Source organism: Coloeus monedula, assembly GCF_965178545.1.
Source record: "Coloeus monedula genome assembly, chromosome: 18".
NCBI classification, from domain to species: Eukaryota; Metazoa; Chordata; class Aves; order Passeriformes; family Corvidae; genus Coloeus; species Coloeus monedula.
Window position 1 is genome coordinate 7,989,991 of NC_138798.1, and position 27,699 is coordinate 8,017,689.

Below are 27,699 nucleotides of genomic sequence, written 5' to 3' on the forward strand. Positions count from 1 at the left end.
GCAGCAGGGGCCAGCTTCCCCTCTGACCGCACCCCGGCAAGACACACACGGCACATAAAGCTTTGCGTCCCATAAGGTGACCCCGGGAAAAATATTTGTGTAGAACTGGCTGCTGTAATGCAGAGACCTGTACTGGATTTCAGTTGCATCAGTTATGAGTCTCTTGGGACATTGTGTAACAATCGAATTTATTTTCTCACTTCGTTGGAATTACTTTATTTTCTGTATCTCATTCACAAAACCAGAGTAGACAGTTTAATAAAAAAACCCATAGTGCTAGAATAAAGTGAAGAAAACCCAAATCAGCAATAATCAATTGTAAAAATAGGTGTACTCTGATATTGTCCTTCTTACATACCTCTCCCATCTTCCTTGTCTGTTTCTTTTCCTTCTTTTTTCACGTCTTCTTCACAGGAAAGAATGAGTATGATCTTCTGGTCATTGGCGGAGGGTCTGGAGGCCTTGCTTGTGCAAAAGAAGGTTTGTATGCATAAATAACTAACAGAAACTTTGGTTTAGCTTCAGTGGGGTTTAAGGAAACTAAGGGAAGTGTTACTGATAATCCTAAAGCTTTTTAAGAAGCGTAGTACACTCTAGTACCTGCACATTAATCATTAACTTAGCTCCATACATCTAATCTGGAAACTAATTCACACCCTCAGGTGGTGTGATCTTGTTTAGCTTTCCTCTTAGCCTTTTAAAAAATATTTCTTCTTTTGTTATGGAAAAAACTAAAAAGCTTCAATTTCACTGTTGTAAAAGTGTTCAGAGTACCTCCACAGATACTGTATTTTTTTTAATACTATTTCTCATTTATGTGTTAAAACAACAATCCTTTCAGACTGTTTCCAAGAGCTGTTTGAGTGCTGTAGAGAACCTTGCCCCTATGTATGTCAGGGTAATATGTTCGACAACCCACTGTTCTTAAACATCTCATTTGAGGTCAGATTGCATTTTTAGGGTCAGTGGAAGCTGGAGGCCCCTGTCTGGGTTACTAAGTGTCTTCCAGAGAATTTGCTGACTATATAGGCAGGTTGATACCTGGTCTGGTATCTTGAGTTAGACAGAAAAAACACCAGCTGTCATCTCCTGTATTTTATCTGTATCTATGCTACTAAAAATATTTATGTTTGTGTGTTTCTCCTTCCTCTAAATATCTTACCTTGCTTCTTTGTTTAAAGCTGCTCAGTTTGGAAGAAAAGTGGCTGTTCTGGATTATGTTGAACCTTCCCCACGAGGTATGGAAGAGAAATACTAGGGTAATAATTGGAAATACATATAATTCAGTTGCTCAGGTGAGCAGGTTGTTCCAGACAGCGAAGTGTCCAAAGCCACACTGCCTGCTTTGCTTGGAGTAAAATCCTTAAGTCCAGCTTGTGCTACAGCTTGTTCTCTCCAAGATGAACCAGCTCTGCCTGCTCCCCTGCACATTAAGCTTGTTAGCAGTGTTTGATGCTACCATTTGTAGTAGACTTTGGACTTAAAAAGTGAGAATATTCCCTCTGTCAAAATGTTATTTACAATTTCTAAAAATTACAAACTGTGTCATGTTGAGGCTCCTCATGTACAATATATAAAATGAGATCTGCAAACATGGATGTTTAGTAACTGGATCTGAGCTCTGAGATGGTTTGAATTTCAGAAGAAAAATATACAGAGATGTTTTTTATCAAAGCAAATGAGCATAAACAGAGTTAGAAACTGATCTGTAGGAGATAGTAAACTGTCTTGTTACAGAACGTTTTACCTACCGTGTACCCAACTGCATTGTTACACTAATCTGATGCATTTACTTCTTTTTTCTTTTCTCCTTTTTTGTCCCAAGGAACCACATGGGGACTTGGTGGAACTTGTGTGAATGTTGGCTGCATTCCTAAAAAGCTTATGCATCAAGCAGCCCTTTTAGGGAGTGCACTTAAAGATGCCCAACACTATGGCTGGAATATATCCCAACCTGTTCATCATACCTGGTAAAGACTATTGCCCATCTCCACTCCTATGTGCTGCAAATGCATAGCAATAACCTTTTCCCAGGTGGTGTTCATAATGGGACAGTTAGGGAAGTGAATTTTGCATGGGAAATTTTAGCCTGGTACTTGTTTATAAACAGAACTAGTTACTGGTTTCTCAGGGCAGAAATTATGTTGATTTGGACTCAATAATTTGCTTTTACAGCAAAAAAATACTGTAGATCATTCCTCATTTTTAGCAATTGCCTATATCTTTTTGTTGCATAATCTGAATTTGTAATATGATGGTTTCATGTTCAGTTTCTTGTTTTGTGACAGGTCTGCGATGGCACAAGGTGTTCAGAATTATGTGAAATCCTTGAACTGGGGACACAGAGTGCAACTACAAGACAAGTAAATAAGACTTTGAAGTTCATCTTTCTTCCCACAGTCAAGGAGGTGCTCTTGCCCTTGTAGAATTGCAGAATTGCCTTTGAAGTTTCAATCTAGAGCTAGTATTTTGAGTCTGTAAGTCTGTCCTGCTGAGGACTGTAAGTGGCCTTGTCAATGCAAGTGGTCTCTTCCTCTCCCATTTTCCTTTTCTTTTCTGTGAAATAGTGCTCAACACTGACCATACACGAAAGCTTTCTAGCAGTGTAGTGATGCTCTCTTTAGTCTGGAGAGGTTTTGCATTAATATGAAGCAGTCAATGTTTCTTAAGATACTTTTGATCTTGTCCCCCAAAATTTCTGTGCCATACAAACCCACAGCTAGCACTATGCTAGAGCAGATTTTTTTTTATTGCTTTCAGTGAAGAAATGATTCCAAGTTTTTCTTTTTATAGAGAAATTATATTAATAGAAAATATAACAGGTTCTAGTCTTGTTATTCCTGCTGAGTCCCTTTTGTGTGTTCTCAAATGGGCATGGTATTAGAAATGCTATAGATAATGGAAAATGTCTTTTTTGAAGGTCAATAGCCTGATCTCAGAGTTTGTTTACAAGGTTAGTTACTTTTCTGTATAGAGGAGTTAAGTGTGACACAAGAGTTAAGTAACAAATTATGATAGAGCTGCAAACAGTCCTATGAAATGAGATTTCTTCCTTTTACTGCTCTATGCCTGTTTGCTGCCTTTTTTAGCACTTAAATACAGAAAAAGTAGCTGATTGTATTTCATACCTATTCTTGTTAAGTGTGCACTGCTGATGCTGTTTTCTTCTGAACAGGAAGGTGAAATATTTCAACATAAAAGGGAGTTTTTCTGATCCACATACAGTCCGTGGTTTAACAAAAGCAGGTAAAGAGGTGAGCAGCTGTGGTGATTTTTGCAGGGTTTTTCACGTTGAGCATTTCAGGTTTTTCTGGGAGCCACATTGTCCTTTTGCAAATTGCCTTAGGTATTCAGTATTGTTTTGGTGAGTGAGATTTGCATTTTCCACTTAGAGAAGTTGTTTATTAAATTGACTGGTGCCTATTGAGTCCCTGGCCTGACCTGTTAGATGCCATTGCTTTTCTCTGCAGATGGGAATGCTGAGATAAAATATTTTTGTTTGATTTGGTCAGTTATCCTGATGCTTACAAAAATGTAAGTTCTGAGCATTAGGTTGATCTGAGCTGTTTCCCTCCTTCAGCTGATTTGTAGGGGCGATTAACTTGGTAATACCAAATTGTGTGGGGGAGGCAATTAGTGTGAATGCACAGCTGGGTAACCTAGGAATGGTGGCCATTGCTGCATATTTAACGAGGCCTGAACACCTTTTTAACACCTTTTTAACACCTTTTTGAGGGTAATTGTTTAATGTTACTGGTTAATATCAGCTTGAATATCAGGTTTTTGGGGGTAGGTGCCTAGGATTTTCTGGGAACATTCTCCTTTTGAAGTAGCTTAACTTCAGGCCTGAGATCTCTGTGCGTTTTATCCTGACCAGAAATTGATTGTAAAATGTTGTCGTTTGTGCATAACTATTGCTTCCAAGTAGCCATCAAAGTCTTGCTCAGTGTAAGAACAATTGCAAGGGTAATATTAAAATAAAACCTGGTAAAGAATGGCTAGGAGAAACTCTTGCATGTATTAGTTTATTTTATCTCCATTCTTTTTTTTAATGCATTGCTGATTATTATGTCACGTAAATAGCAGATGGTAGTGCCAGCTTTCTCATTTATCACTCATTTATACATAGATGAAATCCAAAGACAGAAAAAAGGATTGCAAATGCTTGATTTTGATTTTTTAATTTTTGTTTGTAGACTATTGTTACTGCAGATAATATTGTCATTGCTACTGGAGGAAGACCAAAATATCCTACACATGTAAGTTACCCTTCCATCTGACAGCTCCAGTGCTTTGCTGGTTGAGTTGTAGAACACAATGAAGGAGGATAAAGAATGTAAAAATAAAGCAACATATGAGTGATTTTTGTACTTGTGTCACACAAAAAACTGTCTTTATATAAAGAATGGCTTTTTAGAAAAACATCTCCATAGAAAACAATTTGCCCCAATTTAGTATGTTGATGTTTGCTCAGAGCTGGAGGATAATTCAGGTTGGAAGTGGGGAGCCCCAGATATATTCCCCTTGGTCTGCTGGCTATACTACAGCCAACACACCCCAAATTGCTATTAGCTTTTTTTGCTGACAGGATTTGCATTCTAGATTCAACTGTGTGATCATAGATTGCAGGTGCACTGGAGCATGGAATCACAAGTGATGATCTGTTCTGGTTAAAAGAATCTCCTGGAAAAACGTAAGTTACCTTACCATGGCTGTAACAGATGCTGGCATTCCTACATTGCCATTTTCTATATGGCAAGGTGAAAAATGTTCAAAATTGCCTTTTATACACCAATTTTTCTTCTGTTTTCCTTCTGAAATGTGCTTTGCATTGCATCAATATCATGCTACCAACCTTCATTAGTAACCGATAGATCTTCCCCCTCCTCCTCTTATGAAATTCCCTTCTAAATTCAAATTACATACGCACTTTCACCGCGGTAGGTTGTGCTGTAGCGGTTACACCCCAAGTCACAAGAGGGCAGCATGAACTCACCCAGGGGCTGCTCAGTCGCTGTTCCTCACCACGCGGGTGTGAAAGTGTTCCTCGATTAGGGGAGAAACTCCAGCATAATTTTGGTTTCTCCTGAGCTGTGGCAGTTCTGATAACAAAAGAAACTGTGATGAGACATTTGGGTTACTTTTGCCATTTCTTTTTCTTAGGAAGCTATTGTTTTACTGAGATATTAAAACACTGGTTTTAATGGAAATAGTAAGATGCCATAGTTGTTTTTTACAGCACATAGCACAGTAAGATTCTGAGTAAACTCTAAACTACAGAGCAATGTTCTGATTAAAATAATTGTGGTAGGAAATGCAAATTTGCTAGCATGAAAGGCAGATAATGCTATTTTTTTGTTGTTGTTGTCTCTTTGGAGAAATTATAGAAAAAGCAAAAGAGACTTCAAACTATAATGCTGGTGTTTTTGCAAAAAAACCATAGTTGCCATTCATGGCAGTGACTTTCTGCTATAAAAAATGCACTGGGTTAAGCTAAACATCAAATAGATAAATGAGGCTTCTTAGTACAGTTTTAACAAGAAAGTAAATTTGCTGTTGTTTGTGGTGTATCAGTTACCTCTTGAATTTTGAAAACGATTTATGCGAGGAAATCATTTTTAAGAAAAGCAACACCCACACCAACAACCCCCCGCAAAAAAACCCCAAACCAAAATACAAGATTTATCCTTGTAAGATGTTTCTGTGAAAATGTGGCTTTTGTCCAGTTGCTGCTAATGCAAGTTTTAACAGTGTAATGTGGGAGTCTAGTGTTTATATGTTGCATTCCTGAGATTTAGTCAAAATAAGCCTGCAGGGGCTACAGTAGCATTTCTGTGCTTTATCAGGCTATGTCTTAGCAAATGAAGGAGGGAGTTGTTAAAGGTTTGTTTCTGTCGGATTTGTTTCTATTATAAATATTCCCAAGGTTCCGTTTAACACCTTTTGTTTTTAGTCTGAGCTGTGTTGTACTTACTCTTTCTTTTCTCCCTCTCCAAATGTACATATCTCAGCTACAAATTACATGCCTGGAGGTTATAGAACTGTCACTCCTGCAGTTATTCATATTTAAAAAAAAAAAAAGGTAAACCATTAACCAACTTAAAAGTCCCTTAGATATACAAACATGGGGAAGAAACTCTCACTACTGAGATGAAGGGTTTTGACAGAGTGACTTAGGAAAGATGCCTTGAAATGTGTTGAGAATGAGTGAGAGATTGAGCAGGTGTGAACAAGGTTAGGTTATGCTTTCCTAACTTTTCTGTTAGACACTGACAATGCCCAGGAGCCCCCGGTTTTGTACAAGAAAAGGTGAATAATGTGGGGCTGATGCTATGAATAAGTGCCAGCTGACATCTATTTTTCATCTAATGAAAAAGAAGAGCAAACATATGCCCAAATTACAGAAATTCTCATTCTTTTCCCTGTGTGATTTCTTATCCCTCCAATAGATATTTCTTTATGGGCAGCATGTGGCTTTTTACAGCACTTCCCAGGAGGCTCATGCTAATGAGGGAGTGATCATCCATTCACAGATGAATCAGATACCCTAATGCTGGAAAAATTATTTCCCATTATGTTAAATTGTTTGCCAAACATAAACCCCAGACTAGCAGATTTTAATCGCTTTAACTCAACCTATTTTCTGTACACCTTCAGAAGTTGTATGTTCTTATTGTAGGATAGGGAGATGTTATCTGGGCCTTTTTGTGAGAAAACATGTGTTGTACTGACTGTGCAATCCCTGGGGCTCACAGAGCTGCAGCCTCCATGTCTGCACTCCTCAGAAGTTTAAAAGCATTGCTGTTAGAACTGGGAGATGCTGCAGATTGGTTTAGGGTAAGGCATAGGCCACAGGCCCATTCAAAAACTTAACAAAATACTTTGTTGTCAGTGGAAATGCTGTTTGGGATGCATCTCCAAACTGTGAGATTTTAACAAGTCAGCGTAACACACGAACAGCAAAGGAGTGCAAGTGCAGCGTGTGCAGCAGCTGAGTGTTAATGGCTGCCTGGCTGGGCCTGCTTTTACCTGCAGAACAGAGACTGAGCATTCTGCCTTTTGTACCCAGCAAATGTAGGGAACTGAGGATGTGGTCAGGAGAGAGACAACTGCTGCAGTGTAAAGGGCAACTGGGGACAGACATGGAAACTTCTGTGCTGGAGAGCTGATACACCTCATAAACTGAAAGTGTTGATGGACAATTTCAATTATATTCTTGATTGAAAGGGTGTGAAATATTGAGAGAGATGGGAGCTGGAGTTTTATTGAAGAACTAAAGTGGATGTATTTGGTAAACACCAGTCTAAGTAAATCTATTAAAACCCATTTTCTATAATAGCATACTCAAATGTTTGAAGATAGGAAGGGCAAATATTTGGCATTTGGAAAAATATGATGATTAAAAAGCAGATGGTTATAAATCGAAATGAAATTTAGCAGTGAATAAAATCTTATATTGGGAACTGTAATCTACTGGATAGGAAGACATAATCTAATTGATAGACTATCCCCATGTGCTGAAAGATGAGCTGTCAGGGAAGAAGATCAGCCTGGCTGAATTGAGAGTTTTAGCTGGAACTCGGGAGAAAAAGGAGTGTTTATGCCCCCGGGAGAAGAAGGAGGACTGCAAGGATGCCATGAGGTTGTGCCGGGAGAAAATTGGAGGGGCCAAAACCCAATTAGAACTTAATCTGGCTACTGCTGTGAAAGGCAATAAAAATGTTTCTATAAATACAGAGCAACAAAAGGAAGGCTCAGGGGAATCCCCATCCTTTATTGGATGCAGGGCGGGAGGAGAAGCACAGTAATAAAGGATAAGGAAAACGCTGAGTTACTTAATGCCTTCTTTGCTTCAGTCCTTAATAGTAAGAGCAGTTGTTCTCTGGGTACCCAGCCCCTGAGCTGAAAGATGGGGACAGGGAGCAGAATGAAGCCCCCATAAATCATGAGGAATTGGTTAGAAACCTGGTACACTACTTGGACATGCACAAATCCATGGGGCTGGATGGGATCCACCCAAGGGTGCTGAGGGAGCTGGTGGAAGAGCTCACTGAGCCATCATTTACCAGCAGTCCTGGCTCACTGGGGGGTCCCAGCTGACTGGAAGTTGGCAAATGTGACACCCACATCAGCAACTGGTTTTTTTTTGGTTGTGCAAGAATATGCACAAGCTCATTCCACTGCTTTATTCTTTTCTTCTTTTTATGTAACAGGTTGGTTGTTGGAGCCAGCTGTATCCTTTGAACAGCCTGTGATGATCTATGATTATAAGTAGCATAGCTGTCTTTCCTGTGAAAGTTCAGTTTTCAGAATTCCTTTGCTCATTGGTAAGAGAATAGTAATAGTTTTCTATGCAGTAGCATCATGGAAATTAAAGATCAGCAGAGGATAGATTTTCAGGATCTTAAATCCAGTGTTAACTATGTTAACTGTAAGACTTCCAAGTTTTATTCTATGTACAAAAGCAAGCTAAAGATGTCTGTGTGAGGAGAACTTGGTATCTCCAAGTAAAAAGCCCACTTGTATATTACTCTTATATATTGTGTTTATACAAAATTACTGTTTATATTTGCTTAACTGGTGTGTCACCAGATGTTTCCCTGGAGTGTGCTGGTTTTCTAACAGGCATTGGATTGGACACTACAGTCATGATGAGGAGTATCCCACTTCGTGGGTTTGATCAGGCAAGTACAGAATATCTTACATCTCCTTATTTAGCAAATAAATTAAAAGATAGATTTGATTATTTTTATCTCCTAAAGAAAAAGTGTTGTTTGCTTCTCCAAACATTTCCTAGTACTTGCACAGTTTTTGAGGTGGGAGTATTGTTGCTAAAGTGGCAGTGACAAACACCGCTTTTGTAGTGACACTAGTGACAGCTCCTGGTTGTATGTCACACTCTCCCACTTTGGAGTGGCTTCCCTAAAACTAGCAGCTTGTATGCTTTAAAACTGGTGGCATGTGTTTGCAAAACACTGTATAAGAATAATTATTGGGATTTACACTCCTCATTGAAGAAATCTACCCCTGTAACAGCACAAGGTCTGAGCATTCAGGGAATAGTGTGTGTGTGGCACTTGGTCAAACGCTTACAGTAGGGTTTGCACTGAGAACTTGATCCTCTGTAGGCAGGAAGAGCACAATGGCCATACCAAAGCAGATAAAGTATTAATGGAGATAAAATAATTATGTCCAGTCTGCAGCCACATTGAGTCTGATGGAAACTGATTAGTGAGCTCTCACGTTTCTGAAGAGACAGAACCCTGCTGTTGCCTTCATATTACTTAATATCAACTTTGAAAATAAAGTTTTGTAAGCTGAGAGAGCTTGTGTGTAGTTGTTCTATGTGAGTGGTTTTGTAATAACATCCTTTAAGTAATAAACATACTCTGGCAAGGTGAAACCTGAGTTCCTGTGGTCAAGAGCACTGACGTCTTTGAATAAACCTGTTGATGCCACACTTTACTACTTGAGTGTGGTGTGGCATTATTTCAAACAGGCTCTTAGGAAAAAGTATTATTTCTTTTTTTTTGCAATAGAACTTTCCATGAAACCTTAGTGATTCATAGTCATTGCAGAGAAATGTCAGGTGTTATGGCAAAGGGGAATATTTATCTTCCACTGATTTATGAAAGTATTTAATTTTCATCAAACTACAAGAAAATGGTAATTATGGTAATAGTAAATTGAATATGCTCTAGATTGTGTAAACAAATGCTTTAAAAGCAATAGTTTTATTAATATACTGTTTTATTTTTTTGAAAATAATTTGTGTATGTAGGTGCCTCTTGGAATGGAATTGCAGGTCATAGTGGCTCCCTAAATTACTGTGTGTTAGCAATGCATAGTAACTAAGTGATAAAGAATGTTTGAAATGCACAAGGTATTTACTGAGGTTTCCTGAACCCAGCTGAAGGAGGGGTTTACATTAAAAAGGTCATATATCTAAGAAAAAACAAATTTGTTTCACTACTCAACAGCAAATGGCTTCTTTAGTAACTGAGCACATGGAATCTTACGGCACAAAATTTTTAAAGAGATGTTTCCCAACTAAAGTTGAAAAACTGAAGAGCAACAGATTGCAAGTCACTTGGAAAAATGCTGACCTGAACACAGAAGAAACAGATTCTTTCGACACAGTTATGTGGGCAATAGGTAAATATGATTATCTTAATATTTCTTTGCAATGCTTTCCATTCTGAAAATGGAGTCACTTCATCATGGGGTCAAACAGTTCCCCTCTCCCCCCTATATATTAAATATTTAATGACTTAAACATTGATAGTTGTTAAATTCTTTTGTTGCGTGCCTGACTTGTTCATTTGCAGTCTAAAAACACATTAAGGTTACAGTGAATGGAAGAAGAACTACTTTTGCATGAGCTGCAATAAATAGGAGACCATCTAGTCTTCCTCACTTTTACTAGAGTAAGAACATGAATTCCAGCAAGCTCTGTGTTGCAGGTAGTGTTCTCTCGTAAGTCCATACTCTAGAGTGATTCATGAAGCTCTTCACTATAAGTGCATATTTATCCTGTTTAAGAGGCTACCATTTCTTCTAGGATTTTTTCTAAACTGTGCTGCTTGTTACTGCAGCCATCATCCAATTCAGAGAAAGAGAAGTAACTGTCTCTAAAAATCCAAGCTTATTGCAGGGAACCTTGAAACTATATAGCTTTTTGAAATCTGGTTTGGGACTTTCACGTATCTCAGACCCCTTGGAACTGATATGTGATGACTAAGAGTAAATCAGTTTAAAAGAATGCTAGGCAAATGTCTGTGAGCATAATCACCAGAAATGGGAATTAAATCTGGGGTTTGCCTCCTTCAAGACGAATGCTACTTCCTGCGAGGACTAACACACTAAGTGATATATGGTACAAGGCTCCAGACCACAGGAATGAAAATACTCCTTGGGTGTTGCCTGCCTAAGCTGCTCATTTGTTGCTGTTACGAGTCTGTGCTCAGTTCCTGTGTTGGTTCAGATGGGCTGTAAGCCCACCAGAGTAGGAGACCTCTTGTCTTTTGTGCTTATAAAGCTTTGTGAATATCTGGAATTCTAGATAAATAATGCATGACTAAAGGTAGTAGTGGTATTTGGCAGGCAGATGATATCTGGCAAACAAAGTAAATAGTCTTAAACATACTGCCCAAGAAATGTTTTGATGCAGACAAATAATCAGTTTTACTAACAGTTTTAGCAATCCCCATGACTAACTTTATTTTTATATTCTTTTTATCTGGCCACTACTGTTTTAGAGTAGTGGGGATGCATTACTCCTTCATTTGTTTATAACGTGAATTTAAATTTTTGTGGTTGTAGAATAGATCCATTACAGGATCAGAAACAGATCATTTACAGCATTTAGTATTTTGCCCAGTGGACTTAATCTATTGTCCAGTTGTTCCATTTCCCTGGTTAAGTCAGCTTTATGTCTTCCTAATACCCCAAACAGAGAGCAGGCTGTGCATTGTGACAAATGTTTTCTTTTCTTTTCTGTAAGTACTACTCTCTTAGAAGTGCATTGGGCTCTACAAATTGTGGAAACAGCCTATAATAATGGATTATTCTCATCAGAACCAATCAAACAGACTAGTGCTTGCCAAGAGCAAAAAAAGCTCATGCTATCTGGACACGTGACAGTCCTGAAAACTGTAGAATAATATTCATGAGGTGAGATGAAAATGTTCCCAAAAAGTGGGTTTCTAGATGCTGTATTTGATTTTTCTTAAGCTTTCTGGTAAAAAACCCAACCCATTCTGTGGTTCGATGAAAAGTACACTGAGCTGGAGACACACATGTCAAATGTCAAATCAATTTGTTTACTTTTGTCTAAGATGGAAAAAAGAGTTATTAAGTTAAAATAATAATAAAAAATCTTGGTTTGCTGTTAATTATAATGGAATAAGGTTGCATGATAGACTATTGCAATCCAGTTGTAACATGAGTTTGCTCACTATTTCAATGGAGGAACTACATGTATTACAATTTTTGCCATAGATTTGAGTTACAATCCGTATTTAGAAACAGCAAAATGAATAGTTTAAGGATTTTGTGTTGACTTTTTTTAGTGTTCAAATTGGCATTCCACCGTTAAGGATTAAACACATTAACAGTTAAAGTTGGTTAATTGGTGTGCAGTCCATTTGATTCATTGTTTTGCTCTGTATCAACACACCCACACCAGGTGTCTCAGATAATAGGCTGGGAAACTTGGTGGTGTTCAGGATTTCCTGTCTGCAGATGTGCCAGTTACAATACTGATTGAAGCAAATCAGCTTGTAGAGTTGGTTAAAAAGCAGCTGCTATTGTTAACTAATTGTAGCCTAAATTATAGTACATATTTCCTTTATTTTTGCCAGTGCATCATGGAATTTTAGTAGGATTTTATGAATAATGTTAAAAATAGTTACTGACAGTGGCACAGTTTAATAAGCTACAGTACTGTCTCTAAATGTCAACCCTTTAAAAAGAAAATTAGATTGTGTTTCTATGAGGAGTCTTGTTTTGCTGTTGGAATGTGTGATTTTCTGCTTGTATGGATAAGCCAATAAAAGCAGGCACAATGCTCTCTTTGTTTTTCTAGCAGCTTTTTTTAACTAGTCAAAATATTTGAGGGGGAAAAAAAAGAAATCTCATTTTGATACGTTTTACTGTAATTTAAAAGTTTTAATCCTAAGTTTTGTAGGTAACTGTCATGGACCTGTGATACTATATACTGTTACATTCCAACTCAGTGCAAGAGCTTGTTCTTGACCTTTATTTGATTTTTCCAGTTCAGCTCTATATGTCCCTCTGTCTTACTAGTGCTGTCTTTGACTTTTAGAGAATTCTCCTGAAATGATAAGATTTTGAGGTTTTTTTGTTCAATGTAGAACCAATAAACTTTTACTATCATAAATATATATCTTCCTATATATATCTCCCTGCCCTTAAGGACATACAAAAAATATTTGTTAGATACCTAATTTACCTGAGCTCCAAAGCAATGGTAAATGTGTGCATGTACAGATTAAATATGGGGTGTTCATCCAAAAGGAGTAGAGATTGTCACCTTTGTAAAGCAGATGCAACTTCTGAGCTGCAGGGCAAAGTTGCGGGAGATCAGGCTTTGTAGGGAGGGTTCATTTCAGCTGTTGCAGGGCTGAAACCTGTGGATGGAGTGCAGCAGTTGCAAACAGCTAATATATAAAAGGAATTTGTGGTAAGTAGTATTTCCATGTGAGTTTGCAATAGATGTCAAAAAATCACTGCTGTAACTGAAATTTGATTATTCACAAAATCCTTAGAAAGGATACCAAGTCACTCCATCTCCAGTGGGGTCCAGCTCTCTAGAGGAGCAACACTGCATTGATGATTACACTAAGCAGATATTTGCAAAATAGCCTGGAATTATTTTGTCAGAGAATGTGAGGTAGTGTACTTGTAAACTGTAACAGAAAGAGCAATGACCAGCAGCAGATTTTAGGTTTAGCTTTATAAAAAGAGTTTTCTCCCTCATGACTGCAGTGGAACAACCATTCTCAAATTTCAATGCATTTGTAAGCTTAGAGGATCCTGACTGTGTCTTTGAAATAATATCATCTTTGCTGTAAAAAAGAACTACAGCTCTAGGTCAGTGTAAAGCTGAACAGGTATCAGGTGTTGCACATCATAGGCTATCAAGCACATTGTCCTTTGTGTCAGAGTGGACATTGGGCAGATTTATTTTGTTGTGCAGTAAAATAGAATCCTCACTGTTCAGTATCAGAAAGGGTTAAGTACATAACATTTTTTGTAATAGTTTTCTTCAAGGCTTACAACCAAACCGGTTTGAATTAAGAAGGGAAACAAATTTTGTTTGGAGATTTTCTGTGAAAAGTCCCATATGGTAAAATATTGCTGTCAACTCCTGTGAGCACATCTCTGCCAGCCCCTGTAGAAAGGGGAATGGGCCTTAGATTTGTCTTGTTAAACAAAATCTTGCCATCGAGTTTTTAACCTTTGAACTATTCTATGAAAAATAATGCACCTTGGTTCATCTCAGAGAACTCTTAATGCTAATGTGTTGTGGTTTGCTGAGGCTCTTGGTCTTTGTTCTGAACTTCCCATGTCTCTTTCTTATTAACTTAAATTTATTACTCTCTTGGTAAGATATGGCTTCTGCAATCCTAATGAAAATTGTCATTCCCATTATATCAGGCAGTGCTTTTAGGTTTTTTCCCAATATCTGGTTTTAAGGACATTCAGTCAGACTTTATTCAGCAGGGCTATTTTTAATGTGCTTTTCCCTTCATTTGTTTAACCAACCTATAAACATTGAATGTAACCTTTATTTTATGCTACTTACTTTACCAGCCTGTAACTACAAAAATAACTTGTTCATGTGCCAGGCTATGCCTCTAAGTCTGCATGTGAAGAAGGTTGGATTCAGAACTATTTCAGCACTAAGGTGCTATTTGAGTTGATAGGTGATGCTAGCCTTTACCTGAATAATGGTATAAATAGATTTTTAAATGGCAGAAAATTACTCCAAAGGAATTTATTGGAAACAGTATAATTACAGTTTGTGCAGAATACAGGTTCTGTTCACCTATAAGTGCCAAGGAGATTGAAGCCACCTACCTCACTTGGGAATGGTGGTTGAGTACTGGGTTTTGAGACTGCCAAGCCATCCTTTGAAACCAAACCTTTGGTTAAAGCAAGCTTTGTGTGGGAGAATTAATGTAAGAGTGAACTGTAGATTTCTTCTCAGAAAATGTTTCCAGCCCACTTCACTTTTTACAGGACCTTGAGAACAAGAGAAGTAGAACTTTAGAAGCCTGTCCCATGCTATAAGTTTTTAATTTGGTTACATTTCACTTGGAGTTGTTTTGTTGTTAACTCCAGGTGTGCAGGGAATGGCCATGGCCAGGTTTTTGCGCTACAAGCTTTCTGTTGAGAGAACTTCTCAGTGTAAAAATTATTAGCCAGTGCTGCAGGAGAGAGTGCAGTGAGCAGCCTTGGCAGAGAGCCAGTTACTGCCCTAGCACTGACTAAGGGCCAGATTTTTTTTCAAATTGTGGCAGGCATTCTGGAGGTTTATCAGTAATGGATGTAATGTTCAAAAGCATCCTTGTAAAAATGGTGCACACTATCAATGTGATAAAGGTTCTGAACTTTTTTTAACCTTACTTAATCTCACTCTAGTCAATATTTTCCTGTAATCTGAACAGTAGTTACACTGAATTGGTTTTATTAGTCATTATCAGCTGGTTATGTTTTAGTGAACATCCTGTGGGTTTTAGGAGACACTTGAAGGAGGAAAGATTAGTGGTCTTGAAACTAATTTGGGGAATGTGTCAGGCACTCAGAACAAAGAGTGCAGAACAGAGAAGAGAGTATTGAGACTGGGAACACAGACAAGATTTTGATTAAGGTCTGACTGAGGTGAGACTGGATAAAGTTAGAAAATGATGTGTCAAAATGCCAATGTATAGGGAAGAAGCGGAAAATACTATTGGGCTTGAACTTTATTCCAGAAAAACTATCCTGTCACCCAGAAGGATCCTCACAGTGGCCATCTACAATAAAACGCACGGTTGGCTCCAACATGGATTTTTCAAATGTTGGGAGGCAAACAGGCATTCCAGTTTCTGTGGTTAAGAAACTCTGGAAGACCCATTATAAAATTCTGCTGTCAGGTGCAGTTTATCACCCTGGGAAATCTTACTGGATGCAAGAGTATGCTATCACTCATTTACCACTGCTACTTACCTGACTGTGCCTATTCCTCTGGCTTCTTCAGAGTTTAACTGCTTCAGTCTCCACTGTTGAGGGTCTTGCACCTAAAGGTCACAGCAGCCTGATAGTTCTTCCCCTTGTTCTGTGTGCAGGTGTGATTACCAGAGCCCCTGGGTGATGGGGCACAAATGCCACATCGCAACACAGCCAGCCTGGCCAGGGTCTGGGATGGGAGCTTCAACCACTCTCCTGTCATTCCCTGCAGTGAAACTGGCTGGCAGCCCCTTTAGGAAGCCATGTTGTTGGATTTTACAAAAACAGGTCAAAAGTTGTTCTTTTCTTTTAAAGTTAAAAACAAATGGGGACAGACACTGAAAGCCGGGTTCTGTGAGTTTTTCACAGCTGTGTGGTAAGTGTATGGGTCTATGAAAGATGAGATTATGGTCTGCTATTCGAAGTGCAGGAGGCAGGTAACCTTTTTAAGGGTCAGATTTGAGTTGCACCTTTCTGCTAGATGTCTGGCATATTATTTTGCTGTTTTGAATGAAAGCTAAATCTCATCTTATGTCCTATACAATCATACACTCCTGTTCTTTGGCAATTTCAGGACATCTTCAAACTAAAAGCCATGTGCTGATTTTAGGCAAAGGGCGGGTTTGTGTGCCTGGCAGGATTTGGGATCTTAGAAATAAGCTGTGAAGTCATGCTTTCCTGAATTTGTAAATGTGAAAAAATTAGGAGTTATGGGTATGAAATGAAAGTCCTACTGAGAAGTGGTGAGAATTGATTCTATAGTAGTAAACAAATGTTGGGAAATACCAGAACTCCCTGAATTTGGCACTATAACCTACCAAGACATGCTGTATAATAATGAGCCTGAGCTACTGAATTTGAGATGAAGCAAGATCAGTAAGTATAATTCTGGTTTATGGAGGTGAACCTGCATGGGGCTAAGGGCCAATAAAGCTTCAGTTCAGTGTTTTAAAATTTTGGTTTTGCTTTCAGAAATAATAGTTAGGCAGTAAAATTGAGAGAGAGACTTCACTGTGAGAGGCAGCTCATTTTTTTGTAACTCTTAACTATTAATACCGGGCTGTACATGTGTTAAAATAGACTGGAATGGAAAGGTTAAGTGTTATCCTGCAGATTTGATAGACTCAACTGTTGTTGTCACAGGTCTTTAAATTACTCTATTGACAGTTTTTCTTTTTTTCCTCTTTCAGTGCCTGCCATTGCGTGCTAAGTTTTCTCTTGGCTCTGCCTGGCAGGAAAAAGGGGAAACTAGAAAACCCCATTAGTTGTCCATTTGCAGAATACCCAGGCTTTACTCTCAATACACAAAGAAATACAACGGTAGGAAGTTGTTTCACATCCGAGCCAAGATAAGGTCCTGGAGGTTTATTATTTTTGTTGCCTGATAGCATCAGGACTGGGGAGCAGGGGGCAGAGAAGGAACAGCAGATCAGCATCCCATGGGGACAACAGAAGGGAAGACAGACAGATAGCCAAGTGCCGACAGCTTCAGTCAGTACTCCCAGAGGAAGTGTTGGTTTCACCAGATGAAATTAATACACAGAAGTCTTTACAGAGGCATTCAGATGTGACATTGTTTGAGGGGCCTGGCTATATGGCAGATGTATAAAGCAGTGAATCATATGTTTACATATAATTAGGTCTGTATTGACAAGCCAGGTTTTCCTTTTGTTTAATAATTTCCTACCTTAACATCAAAGAGGTTGTTTTTATAATGAAAACACATTTCCCTTTTTGTTTTGCTTTGCTATAGCTCTGTATTATCATCAAATGCAAAAATCACAGCTAACACAAAGGAGACCTGTATGTGTAGATATATCCATATTCACTTAAAGCCTCTAAAACAGATACAATGTTATAAAATTTCCTTAATTTGGATATATTCAGGTAATTTTTTTCCTATGTGATCCTGTGTAGCCTTAAAAATTTTGTGAGTACCTCATAATTTCACTGAGCTTATTAACTTTCAAACAAGTTGGATAGGCTTTAAGATTCTGATTTCTGGGTCAGGAATTGCTTCCTTAGATACTTTATAGAAAGCTCAGTGTAATGCTATTAAGACTTCGGTGATCTAAGGGGTAACTATGCAGAAAACTACAAAAATATGTTTTTAAAATATGAGATAATTTGATATCATTGGAATAGGAAGCTGTAATAAAACCTGGGCTTGGTTGGATTTGCCTCATTTATTTTTAAATACATTTAAAATAATGTTTCTAAACTCTACAGAAATAGCTCAAATACAGTTTGAGATAACTAAATCAGCATTAAGGACTTGAGAGTAAAGTTGATAAAATTTTTCATCTAAGCTGAGGGAACTAAAAATGTTTTAAGATAAGTATATTCAGATTACAAGAAACAAGGACTTCAGGAATGTTTAAAATTGAACAGCATTATTAATTTTTATCCAAAAAATATACACAACACACTGTTGGCAATGAGTGCCATTTTATTGGAAATTTTCAGTATAGAAGTTGCTTAGTTTTTATATATATATTTGTGCTACATTAGGAAACTGAACTTAAAATTTTCAATAACTATTAAGTCGTGTGTATTTTGCACTTTTACAGTGGGTGCTGTCCTCCATATTTAAAAAGGGTAACCCTCTGAAGTCTGAGCAAAGGCAATATTTTTTTACAAGTTTTGTCATGTTTCTGCTTGGACTGTCAAATAGCATGAAGTTCTTGGAGACCCACAGTGGAGGATGCCAGCTTTTTAGATTAACACTGCTGAAGTTTTCCAATAGCTTTTACTTTAATTTCTTTTTTTTTTTTTTTCTTAAGGCCGAGTTCCTGACACCAAAACTCTCAATTTGGAGACAGTTGGAGTGAAAACTGATTCTGAAACTGGAAAGATTATTGTTGATGCCAGTGAAGCTACTTCTGTTCCTCACATTTATGCAGTTGGAGACATAACAGAGGTACTGAGTCTACATAAACTATTTTACAATAACAGGAAGCCAACTTTGTTCCTGACTAATAACTAGTCCCCAGATGTCGTCATGCTCTAGCATATATCTTAGTGTTTTGCACTTTTTCACTTGGCAGAGCTGGAGTGTTTATGCCAGCCACCTGGGCCAGTAATTTCCTTCACAGGGATCGTGTGAAGTATCTCAGCATAAGCGATTATTGCTGATGTTTATCATTGGTCACAGGCTAATAATGATGTCTTTATCACTTCAATTATCTTTTTAATAATGTTTTTATCACTTTTGACATATGACTTCATACTGTCTGTGAATGCTGAGTTAAAGCAGTTCTTACCTTCTGTAGCTGAATACATTTACTGGGAATGACCGTGACAAGTTCTGTGATAGCATTTGGAGTATTTTGGGTGTTAATGGAGACTAATCACAAAACAGCTTTTCAGCTCTCTGATGGAAAATGCTTCTGACAAAAGTTCCTTCCTCTAGAATAAGAAAAAGTAATTGCTGGAAATACTAAATGCATTTGACTTTTGCTCATGATTCATGAATGATTATACCAAATAAACATGAGGGGTGTAGGGTTTTGTTTGGGTTTTTTTTCTTGTTTTATAAGGAGGGGACATTATAACTTAAGCAAAATAATTTACTTGTTAGAGAGATAAAACCAGATTCTATGGCCTTATTCTAGTGCTATTGATAATCTATAGTCATATATGACAAATATGTCTTGTTACGATAAATGTGCAGTTAAATACCTTCAATCTGCCAATTTTCATTTTACATAAGAGCTCAGATTATCTATTGTAAGTTGGGCATCTTCAAATATGTTGACTACATAAAAAATGTTTGTCTGGATTCTGAACTGTAGATTTACAGGGGAATGTTGTCATCATCTGTCCGCTGTGCCTGCAAAATTTGGGCAATATGTAGAATACAGAGGCTGGGCATTGCAAGATGCAGAGTTCTCTCACCTGTTACTGAACCTTATGGAATTGAGGTCTTCCTATCAAGATTGTTTTTCATATAGTGCAGGCATCTGCTTTACAAGTCTGGTAAAGTTAAATACTGTAACAATATCTAAACACTATATATAGTATAATTTTAGAGAAATTTAAAAGATTTCTCCTTCTGCCATGTTTAAAATATTTTAAAGGTCTCTCAAATGTATAAACCCTACAGGTGCTTTTAGTTTCTGAAGAGATGTAATGGGTTAGATGATGACTTGGGAATAGCCCTGCAAATTTCTGATTGGACACTGGAGCTGCCAGAGACACTTAAATCTCATAAATCTGCTGACCACTCCTGACCTCTTCCCTCTGTGTAGACATGTGTTTCTTCCTGTCTGTCTCCATCTTCATGTGAAGGATTTGCCATTTCCTTTTAAATTGTGTTAAAACTCTTTCCTTCTCAGGTATTTCTCCTTTTTTTCCCTCCCCTACTCTACACAACTTCTCTGTCCTGTTGTCCTGTCCAGTCACTCAGAGCTTTGGGATTTTGTAGAGTTCCTCTCCTTTCTTCTCATTTCACATGCAGATTCCCTTTATATTTGTCACTTCTTGCCCTGGGATATTTCCTAAAGTCCACTTTCTGCCCACAATAACCTCCTACACCTGCTTATTCCTGATACATATGCCTTGGCTGGGCCTCCTGCTTTCCAAAATTTTCTTTTTAATTTCATCCAAGAAACAGTTGTTAGAGGCAATGCTGGCAGGGCTTAGATTCTCTTGCTTATTTTGCTGCCAATCTGCAGTGTTATTTTGGGCAAGTAATTTCCTTTTGGATGCTTTTTGTCTTCTGCCCTTTGAGGATTTAGTTAAATAAGAAATATAAAGTTGGAGGCAGGATGCTCTCTTCTTTCATACCCTGGATCTAAAAAATCATGTCTTCATTTATTTGTCATTTTCATTTTGTTGTTAAAACTTGGATTTCCTTTTCCTGCTTTTGTCCTTATTAGTGCAGATTTTTGAACTTGAGTGGTTCAATAGACACTTCTAAATATAAGTGTTAAAAACAACAACACAGTTCTACGCTGTGCCCAGTGTACAATTGAGGGAGAAAATGAAAAAGTTAAGTCAGTGCTCTCCAGAAATAGTCCCTTAAGCTTTTATCTGCATATTGGCTCAATGCAGGGAATTAAAGAGATTGTCATATAGTACTCATACATTCAAGTGTTTAGAGATAAAAAGAATTACTGCTGCTATCTTATCTGAATTCAGCACAATGTAATTCCACTTGCTAAGCAATGAAATTTATTTTATTTGAGTACTTAAATTAGTTTTTTTTTTAAAGCAGAATTAATTTAGATAATAAATTTCATTGGCATGAGAACCAGCACTGAAAGAAATTTCTGTGTTGGTGCACATCTCATTAACACACGCACGAGAATCAAGTGCATCCTGCTAAGAACCACAAAGCTGCAGAGCTTGGTTGTGGTACTTTCTGGGTGTGACCTACCAAAAGAGCACAGGAAGGGCAATCTTGTTTCCTGTGAGTGAGCATCAATGGTCCTTAAGAATCATTGTAAGAATTATTTTTACCTCCAGTGTTCCTGCTCAGGATTTCTCTTTGCTCTGCTTTGTCTCTGTCAGAGTTTCTTTGTTACCATGAAGTGCTTCTGCTCAAATTTTGCAAGTAGTTCCCAAGCCCTCCTGCCTCCTTTACCACTCCACACTGAATAAACACTAAATTGCTACCAAAAAGCAAGAACTACTTTTTTGGTTTGAATTCAGTGCCCTGGCTGGAAGGGGAGTGAGAGAGGGGGCAGGCAAGTTTCCTGATTGCTCAGAGTGACTGTTTTCATTTGGAAGTCATACCCAGCTGGTACGAATGGGAAACTATGTGTGCATGAGTGTCTTGTTGCACCCCTGTATGACAAATGGAATCCTAATGTTACCCAAGATGTTCATATGGAAGACAGGGGGAAAAAAATCTTCCAGATGTCAGTCAGTTTGTGTACCCTCAAAAAACATTTTTTGTGTTTTGGCAAAATATTATTTTCAACTGACAGGTGAAATTGCATTTCAGCATTTTCATTTTCTGTACTCAGGAAGAGGAAGATCAAGCTGGAATTTTAGTTTGAATCTTTTTTTTCAGTGCTGATATAAACCCTCTGTGTTAAAATACTTCCTCCAGTAGTGTTCTTGTTGAAAAGCATGGCACACACTCTAAAGACATTTTCTCAGAAGGAGGTTTATCACATGGTCAGGCCACTCTACATCTGTCATATTTCAAAGGGTGTTGCAACAAAGATGTGTAGAGAAAGTGGAATGTACAGTATGTTGCTTTGAATAGAAATGAGACCAAAAAGAGTTGTGTTAGAACAAATACACATCACTTCAAAGCTTTTTAAACTCTCTTAGGACCATCACGGTTAAATGTATAATCCATTGGAGGATTCTTATGAACAATTTGTATCCATAATTATCAGCAGAGTAGTTCTACACATGACTGCAAAGTGAATGTTCATTTCAAATATTTACCAAGGAAGGTCTTTAAGTCATTGTTTATGAGGAATTGGGCTTTATCTGCATGGGTGTTTTAGTAATTAGTTGGGTTTTATGGAATGCATGGCAGTGCTTTCACAATTTTATCTCTCGTTCCAATCTTCTATTCATTTCTGGAATGCCAAAACAACATACATTTCCTGCTACAAAAATGATTGGCAGACATGTTTCAGGCAAATGTGTATAAGAAAAAACAAATTTCATCTGGTAAATTACATTTACAGACTTGAACATCAAAATGAAAAATTGTGACTTGACACAATGTGATGTTAGAAGGAACAGTTTTGTGATCTGTCATGAACTGTGGAGGAAAAATAGATTAGTCTTCATTAACAATTAGAATTGTGATTTCTGTTATCAGGTTAGATATAATGTTTCAGATTGCTTTTTGCAATGGAACTTTTAAGTGGTTATTAGTACAGATTAAAGTCTAGATACCTATTAATATGTAGATAATTTATATGGTATGTGTACTGAAGAAAATGGTAGCTAAAACCATGTACAGAGTCCATCTACCAGTGTAGAAAAAAAGATAAGCTGGTAAAGAAGAATGGATTCCAGTAAATGCTAAAAAACTTCAGGATAATGAAAAAGAAGTGAAAAGCTTTGAATGTGTGTGGTGGGGAATCCTTATTTTATTTTCTGCTGAGAACTGATTTTGAGAGCTTATTGGATGACTGCCTCCAAGTGGGGCTTTGCAGGAGTGTGACAAGTGTGGTATCTAAATAGGACCTGTGTGAATCAAAACTTCACACATTTTATAAAGCATTCCATGTTGTCCCCCAAAGGTGTTTCTCAGTTATGGCTTTCTTATGTCTCCACATCATTCCTTCTGGACTTGTGACCTCTTTTCTCATGTCAGACAAGCATTTTGATGATATGTATTGGATGAACTCTTAATCAATGGGGGTTTTTTATTAGATTTATGAATTTTGTTTGGTCTCATTAACTTGTACATACTGTTACTCCTTGGACTTGAAAATATTCTCTTGCAAATGCCTTACTTCAATTTGCAAAAACGTTCAAGTTCTTTAAAGCCAGCTCTGCAGTTCTGATGCTCCAGTGGTAGTGTGCCAGCACTCGGAATTAGGGTTCTGGCACAGCCATAGCCCTGTTTGGATATAAAAAGTAGCCAGGACTCATGGTTTGAACTGGAGCACATCCTGGTTATATCCTGCTATCGTTCCATTTCTCACTTGCAGGAAGTTTGCATTTGCCAATAGCAGTCCCTTTCAAGCCCCTCTGTAATAGCAGAGCCTGAGACCGGCACCAGCTCACCCCATAGGTCAGGACCAGCACAGAAGTCAGTAATAGTGTCCACAAATAGCTAGGTTTTGTGCCTGTGTTCTGTAAAAATGTGTCAGAGAAAAATTCTTTTTAAAGGTCTGATATTATAAAAACACTGTTGCTTTAAACTTGGCTCTTCCTGCTTTAAAAAGACACTCTAAAAAATGTCTTCATGGCTTACTTTGGAGAGAAAGGGGGAAGTGAACAGTTAGCACGTGAATATGTGCTGCTTTTCAAGAGGTGACATGATAAGATATAAAGATTTGAAATATTTGTGACATTTTCCCTCCATTAAGACAGATAGTAAACTCAGACTTAAAAGCATGTTTGGACAGAAATTATTATTGCTTTTTCTTTTTGGAGCCCTGGCTACCAGGCTGGAATTCCAAAGATTTGGCCTTCCTCTGACCATTGTCCCAGGAGAAATCTTTGGATGCCGCTTCTCTTTTAGTTCAAACAAAGCTTTGTGCTCTCTTCTTAGGGCCGTCCTGAATTAACACCCACAGCAATAGCTGCAGGAAAACTGCTGGCTCAGCGTCTTTTCGGCCAGTCTTCAGAACTGATGGACTATGACAATGTGAGTTGTTTTGTCTCTTTTCACTAAGAAAAATCTTTAGCTTTTTTCTTTTAAAGAATTTTTAAGGAATTGTGTTTTATCACCTGGAATCTGGCTTTGACAGCAGCCAAAGTGGAGGTGTGTGCCCGAGCTGCACCCCTCAGTCATGCACAAGTGTCTGACAGGCAGCTGCTTCACATGGTTCAACAGTAACACCTTCTGCTTCCTCCTGAGCAGGTGCCTACCACAGTCTTCACTCCCTTGGAATATGGGTGTGTTGGACTGTCAGAAGAAGCAGCTGTGCAATGTCACGGATCAGATAATATTGAGGTATGAAAACATCTTTAATATTCTAGTTGGTGTCAGAGTTGCCCTGTGGAAAGGCAGAACTTTCACTGCTATATCAAGTAAAACTTTTGGTCCCCAAAATACTGTGTTTACAGTTAGGGAGTTGGTGTCTCCAGAAGTGCTCAGAACTTCGGTAGTATTGCAGCAGGTCACAATGGGAACTGTTACCTGTTGGGTTTAAAATTGCTGATAGGGTGTGACAGCTTTAGAGTAGCTGCCATTTTAGAAAGTTACATTTGTGCAGCATCATTAAATAATGGTTATGTTGCTTTCAACAAGTCACCCTTGAAAAGATATGTTGTGTTACTCTTACTTGCCCCAGGGAAAATCATTAATGAAAAAATAAGAATTTACTATTCAGAATGCAAAAATTACAGTTTGGGTTTTGTTGTGGGATACATTATTATAGATATGAAAAGATCCTTGGATTTGATTATTTTCAGTAAACAAGGCATTGAACCTTTGGGAGAAGCTTAAAAATGCTAGTTTTTTTCCTTTAATTTGTCTAAGTAGCATTATTTGTGAAGTTTTTTTCAGTTTTGTTTTTAATGTAATGATTTTCTGAGAAAGGTTTGTGTTAAGCTCTTACTGTGCTTTCCATATTTTTCTTTAAAATAATGAACAGGTTATAAATAAATCAGTTTTTGTATAACGGTATAAATATGTAGTAACAGTAGTTACTATAATAATAAATAGCAAGTTTTGATACAATAGTACTCTCTAACACAAAATGTTACTGTTTTTCCTACCAGGTGTACCATGCATATTACAAACCTTTAGAGTTTACAGTGGCTGAAAGAGATACAACTCAATGCTATGTGAAAGTGAGTTTTGTGAGCTTTTAACTTGCTTTTAAGTTAAAACAGGGGATATGATACAGCCAGCTTTAAAGAGGACTGTTTGGCAAAAAAACATCTCAAGATGGATATTTTCTTGGTGACAGACATCTTGAAATTGCTTTACAGATATAAGCATTTTTCAGAACTGACATTCTGCTGATTAATACCATCTTTGAACTGCTTTTAAGGTCCTAAGAAATATTTTAAATTCTGTAGAGATCAATCTCTGCTTTCCCCAGCAAAGTTCTTAACTGGTTACATGTAATATTTATATTAGCATCTCTTGCCAAAAGTATGATACCTTCAAAAAATTAAGCATAAGGCTTACAAAACTCCATTAACTAGTCAGTCTCTACTCATGGAAGCAAAAAAGCTCCTGGTTTAGACCGAAGTGTCAGACCTGAAAAGTGCCTTCTGCAGCAATCCAGTTGCTTCAGTGTTGGAAAGGTTTTTGATACTCTTGCCCATGGTAGAGAATCTTAGATAAGATGAAGTGTAGTGTTGGTAGAGTATATAACAATTTTCTTTTTCTTTCTTTTCTCCTCAACATCAGGGAACAGTCTTCTTTGCATAAATAAGTCCATCAATTATATTATATGATATTATGTTGTTATTGTTATGTAAGGAATGTCCATTGTCAATAATTGCAGTTTTTCTGACTGTATTTTGTCACATCTGAATTATGTATGTGCTTGCCTTAAGTGTCCCAAGTACAAGTGTAACTTGTAAAAAGGATGATGTTCCATTTTATGTATTCCCTTTGAATTATGTCAATTAGAGTAAATATTTAAGGGTGAAGTAGTAATAACATAACAGTTGTTGGATGATATTTAATATAGTCCTTACTAAACTCTCAAAACATAAAAACAAACATGTAACTTGAGTGTTTCAAACTCTATTGCAAGAATTTTTCCTTTAAAACTCCTTAATATTGAAAGTCCCACATCAGGATTGCTGCTGTTCCTGGCATTCCTGATGAAAGAATGTAAGCTTTTACTGAATAGCAGAACTTAGTAGGTTAGTGATAATTTAATGCTTGATGGGAGGATGCAGGGAGAGACTGACTTTCTTTTCATAATTATAAAGATGGTGTCCTTACAGGAACTAAAAAGTTTTCATTAAGTCCTCTAATAAAAGTTAAGTGTGCAATGACTCAGGCTCTCCCAGATACTTATTAACCTTCATCTTTGGCTGCTTCTGAGGCTCGACTCCTTTTTAGGTATGTGGTAAATGTATCTCACCAAACATGCTGCTGTAAGTGTTTACTGACTGAGTCACAAAGGCACAAAATATCCTGTAATTAGAAGTGGTCATCTGTGAGAATACAGCTGATAGTGGTAGTGGTCATCTGTGAAAAAACAGCTGATGAAAACAACTGCACAGGCTTGGAGAAGTGCTGAGGTGGCCACTCAGTGGAAAAGAGCACTGGTCTGGTCACCAGACTATAGAAAGTACTTACAGGGTTTCATACAAATGGTGAACAACAAAGTATTCAACACATTCAATAAGAAATTATTGTTGTCAGTGGCTCCCTCAAGTCTGAAAGAAATACACTAATAAAGCTTCAATTCAGGAAAGTGCTTAAGGACAATAAGAGTTAGAGCTATTCAAATCAGTAAGACTTAAGCAAGTGCATAAGCTTTTGGCACACTGGAAATAAACAGCTGAACTAGGATCTTGGGGCACTCCAGTTTCATTCAATTCATCTTCATGCCTTATCTTTAAGTGTTCTGAGAAAAGATCTCTGTGTGATGTATTGTTTTCAGATGGTGTGCTTACGAGAGAGGGAGCAACGAATACTTGGCCTTCATTTCATTGGACCAAATGCAGGCGAAGTTATTCAAGGATTTGCTCTTGGAATCAAGTAAGTACAAAAGAATGTCTCTAGCTTCTAAAGCCTGCTTCTTAAGTTATTGTAAGATTATAAAAGATAACTGCCTAGTTTTGGCAACACTATAAAGAATGCATGCTTTTTGTTACTTTTATAGAGTATTGCACATATTTTCACTGAAAATACTGCAGTTCTTCATTAAGATGTACTGGATTTAGTTACTGTAATATTGGATATAGTTAGGGAACAACTGAGGAAAATATATTGTTATTTGATATAGTTAAAGCAAAAACCAGAATTGTGCATTAACTTAGTAATGTTAGTTTTTTCCGTGTAGCTTCTTTTGCATTCTGTGCACAGGATAGGAAATCACCATACAGTTTTGCAAGCTACTTCTTTAAAAAGACATCTGTGCTTTTGAGAAAAACCTTTCTTTACAAGCATTTCCTTTCCTAATCTCATCTTTAAATTTGCACGGCCATGGCTCCTTGAAAGTTCAGGAAGGATTTGCATGAATTCTTATATTTCTGGGGTAAAAGCTAAATATAATATAGTAAAAAAGAAACTTCTGTAGGATGATGGGAGATGGAAGGTACTTTTGTTTGAAGCAATCTGATAATTGCAATAACAAACTTATCTTTTGTGATCTGATCTTGTTTAAGATTGTGCTCAAA

The 27,699-nt window shown here is 37.5% G+C and overlaps 1 protein-coding gene across 3 annotated transcripts in view; it reads left to right on the forward strand.

Annotated features, from left to right (window-relative positions):
• TXNRD2 (thioredoxin reductase 2) overlaps window positions 1-27,699 on the forward strand; it is a gene marked incomplete at its 5' end in the record, with an annotated part of 33,160 nt that overhangs the window by 694 nt on the left and 4,767 nt on the right. The window contains 15 exons of one of the 3 annotated variants that reach the window (XM_082293520.1): window positions 415-480; window positions 1,182-1,238; window positions 1,826-1,970; window positions 2,271-2,363; window positions 3,176-3,254; window positions 4,197-4,259; window positions 4,623-4,693; window positions 8,214-8,233; window positions 8,593-8,684; window positions 9,981-10,155; window positions 18,519-18,655; window positions 23,933-24,028; window positions 24,245-24,337; window positions 25,108-25,179; window positions 26,961-27,058. In XM_082293520.1, coding sequence (XP_082149646.1) covers window positions 415-480; window positions 1,182-1,238; window positions 1,826-1,970; window positions 2,271-2,363; window positions 3,176-3,254; window positions 4,197-4,259; window positions 4,623-4,693; window positions 8,214-8,233; window positions 8,593-8,684; window positions 9,981-10,155; window positions 18,519-18,655; window positions 23,933-24,028; window positions 24,245-24,337; window positions 25,108-25,179; window positions 26,961-27,058 — 1,357 coding nt within the window. Of the gene's footprint in view, window positions 1-414; window positions 481-1,181; window positions 1,239-1,825; window positions 1,971-2,270; window positions 2,364-3,175; window positions 3,255-4,196; window positions 4,260-4,622; window positions 4,694-8,213; window positions 8,234-8,592; window positions 8,685-9,980; window positions 10,156-18,518; window positions 18,656-23,932; window positions 24,029-24,244; window positions 24,338-25,107; window positions 25,180-26,960; window positions 27,059-27,699 lie in introns of those variants that run through there. The other 2 variants (XM_082293521.1, XM_082293522.1) reach the window with 2 other exon arrangements.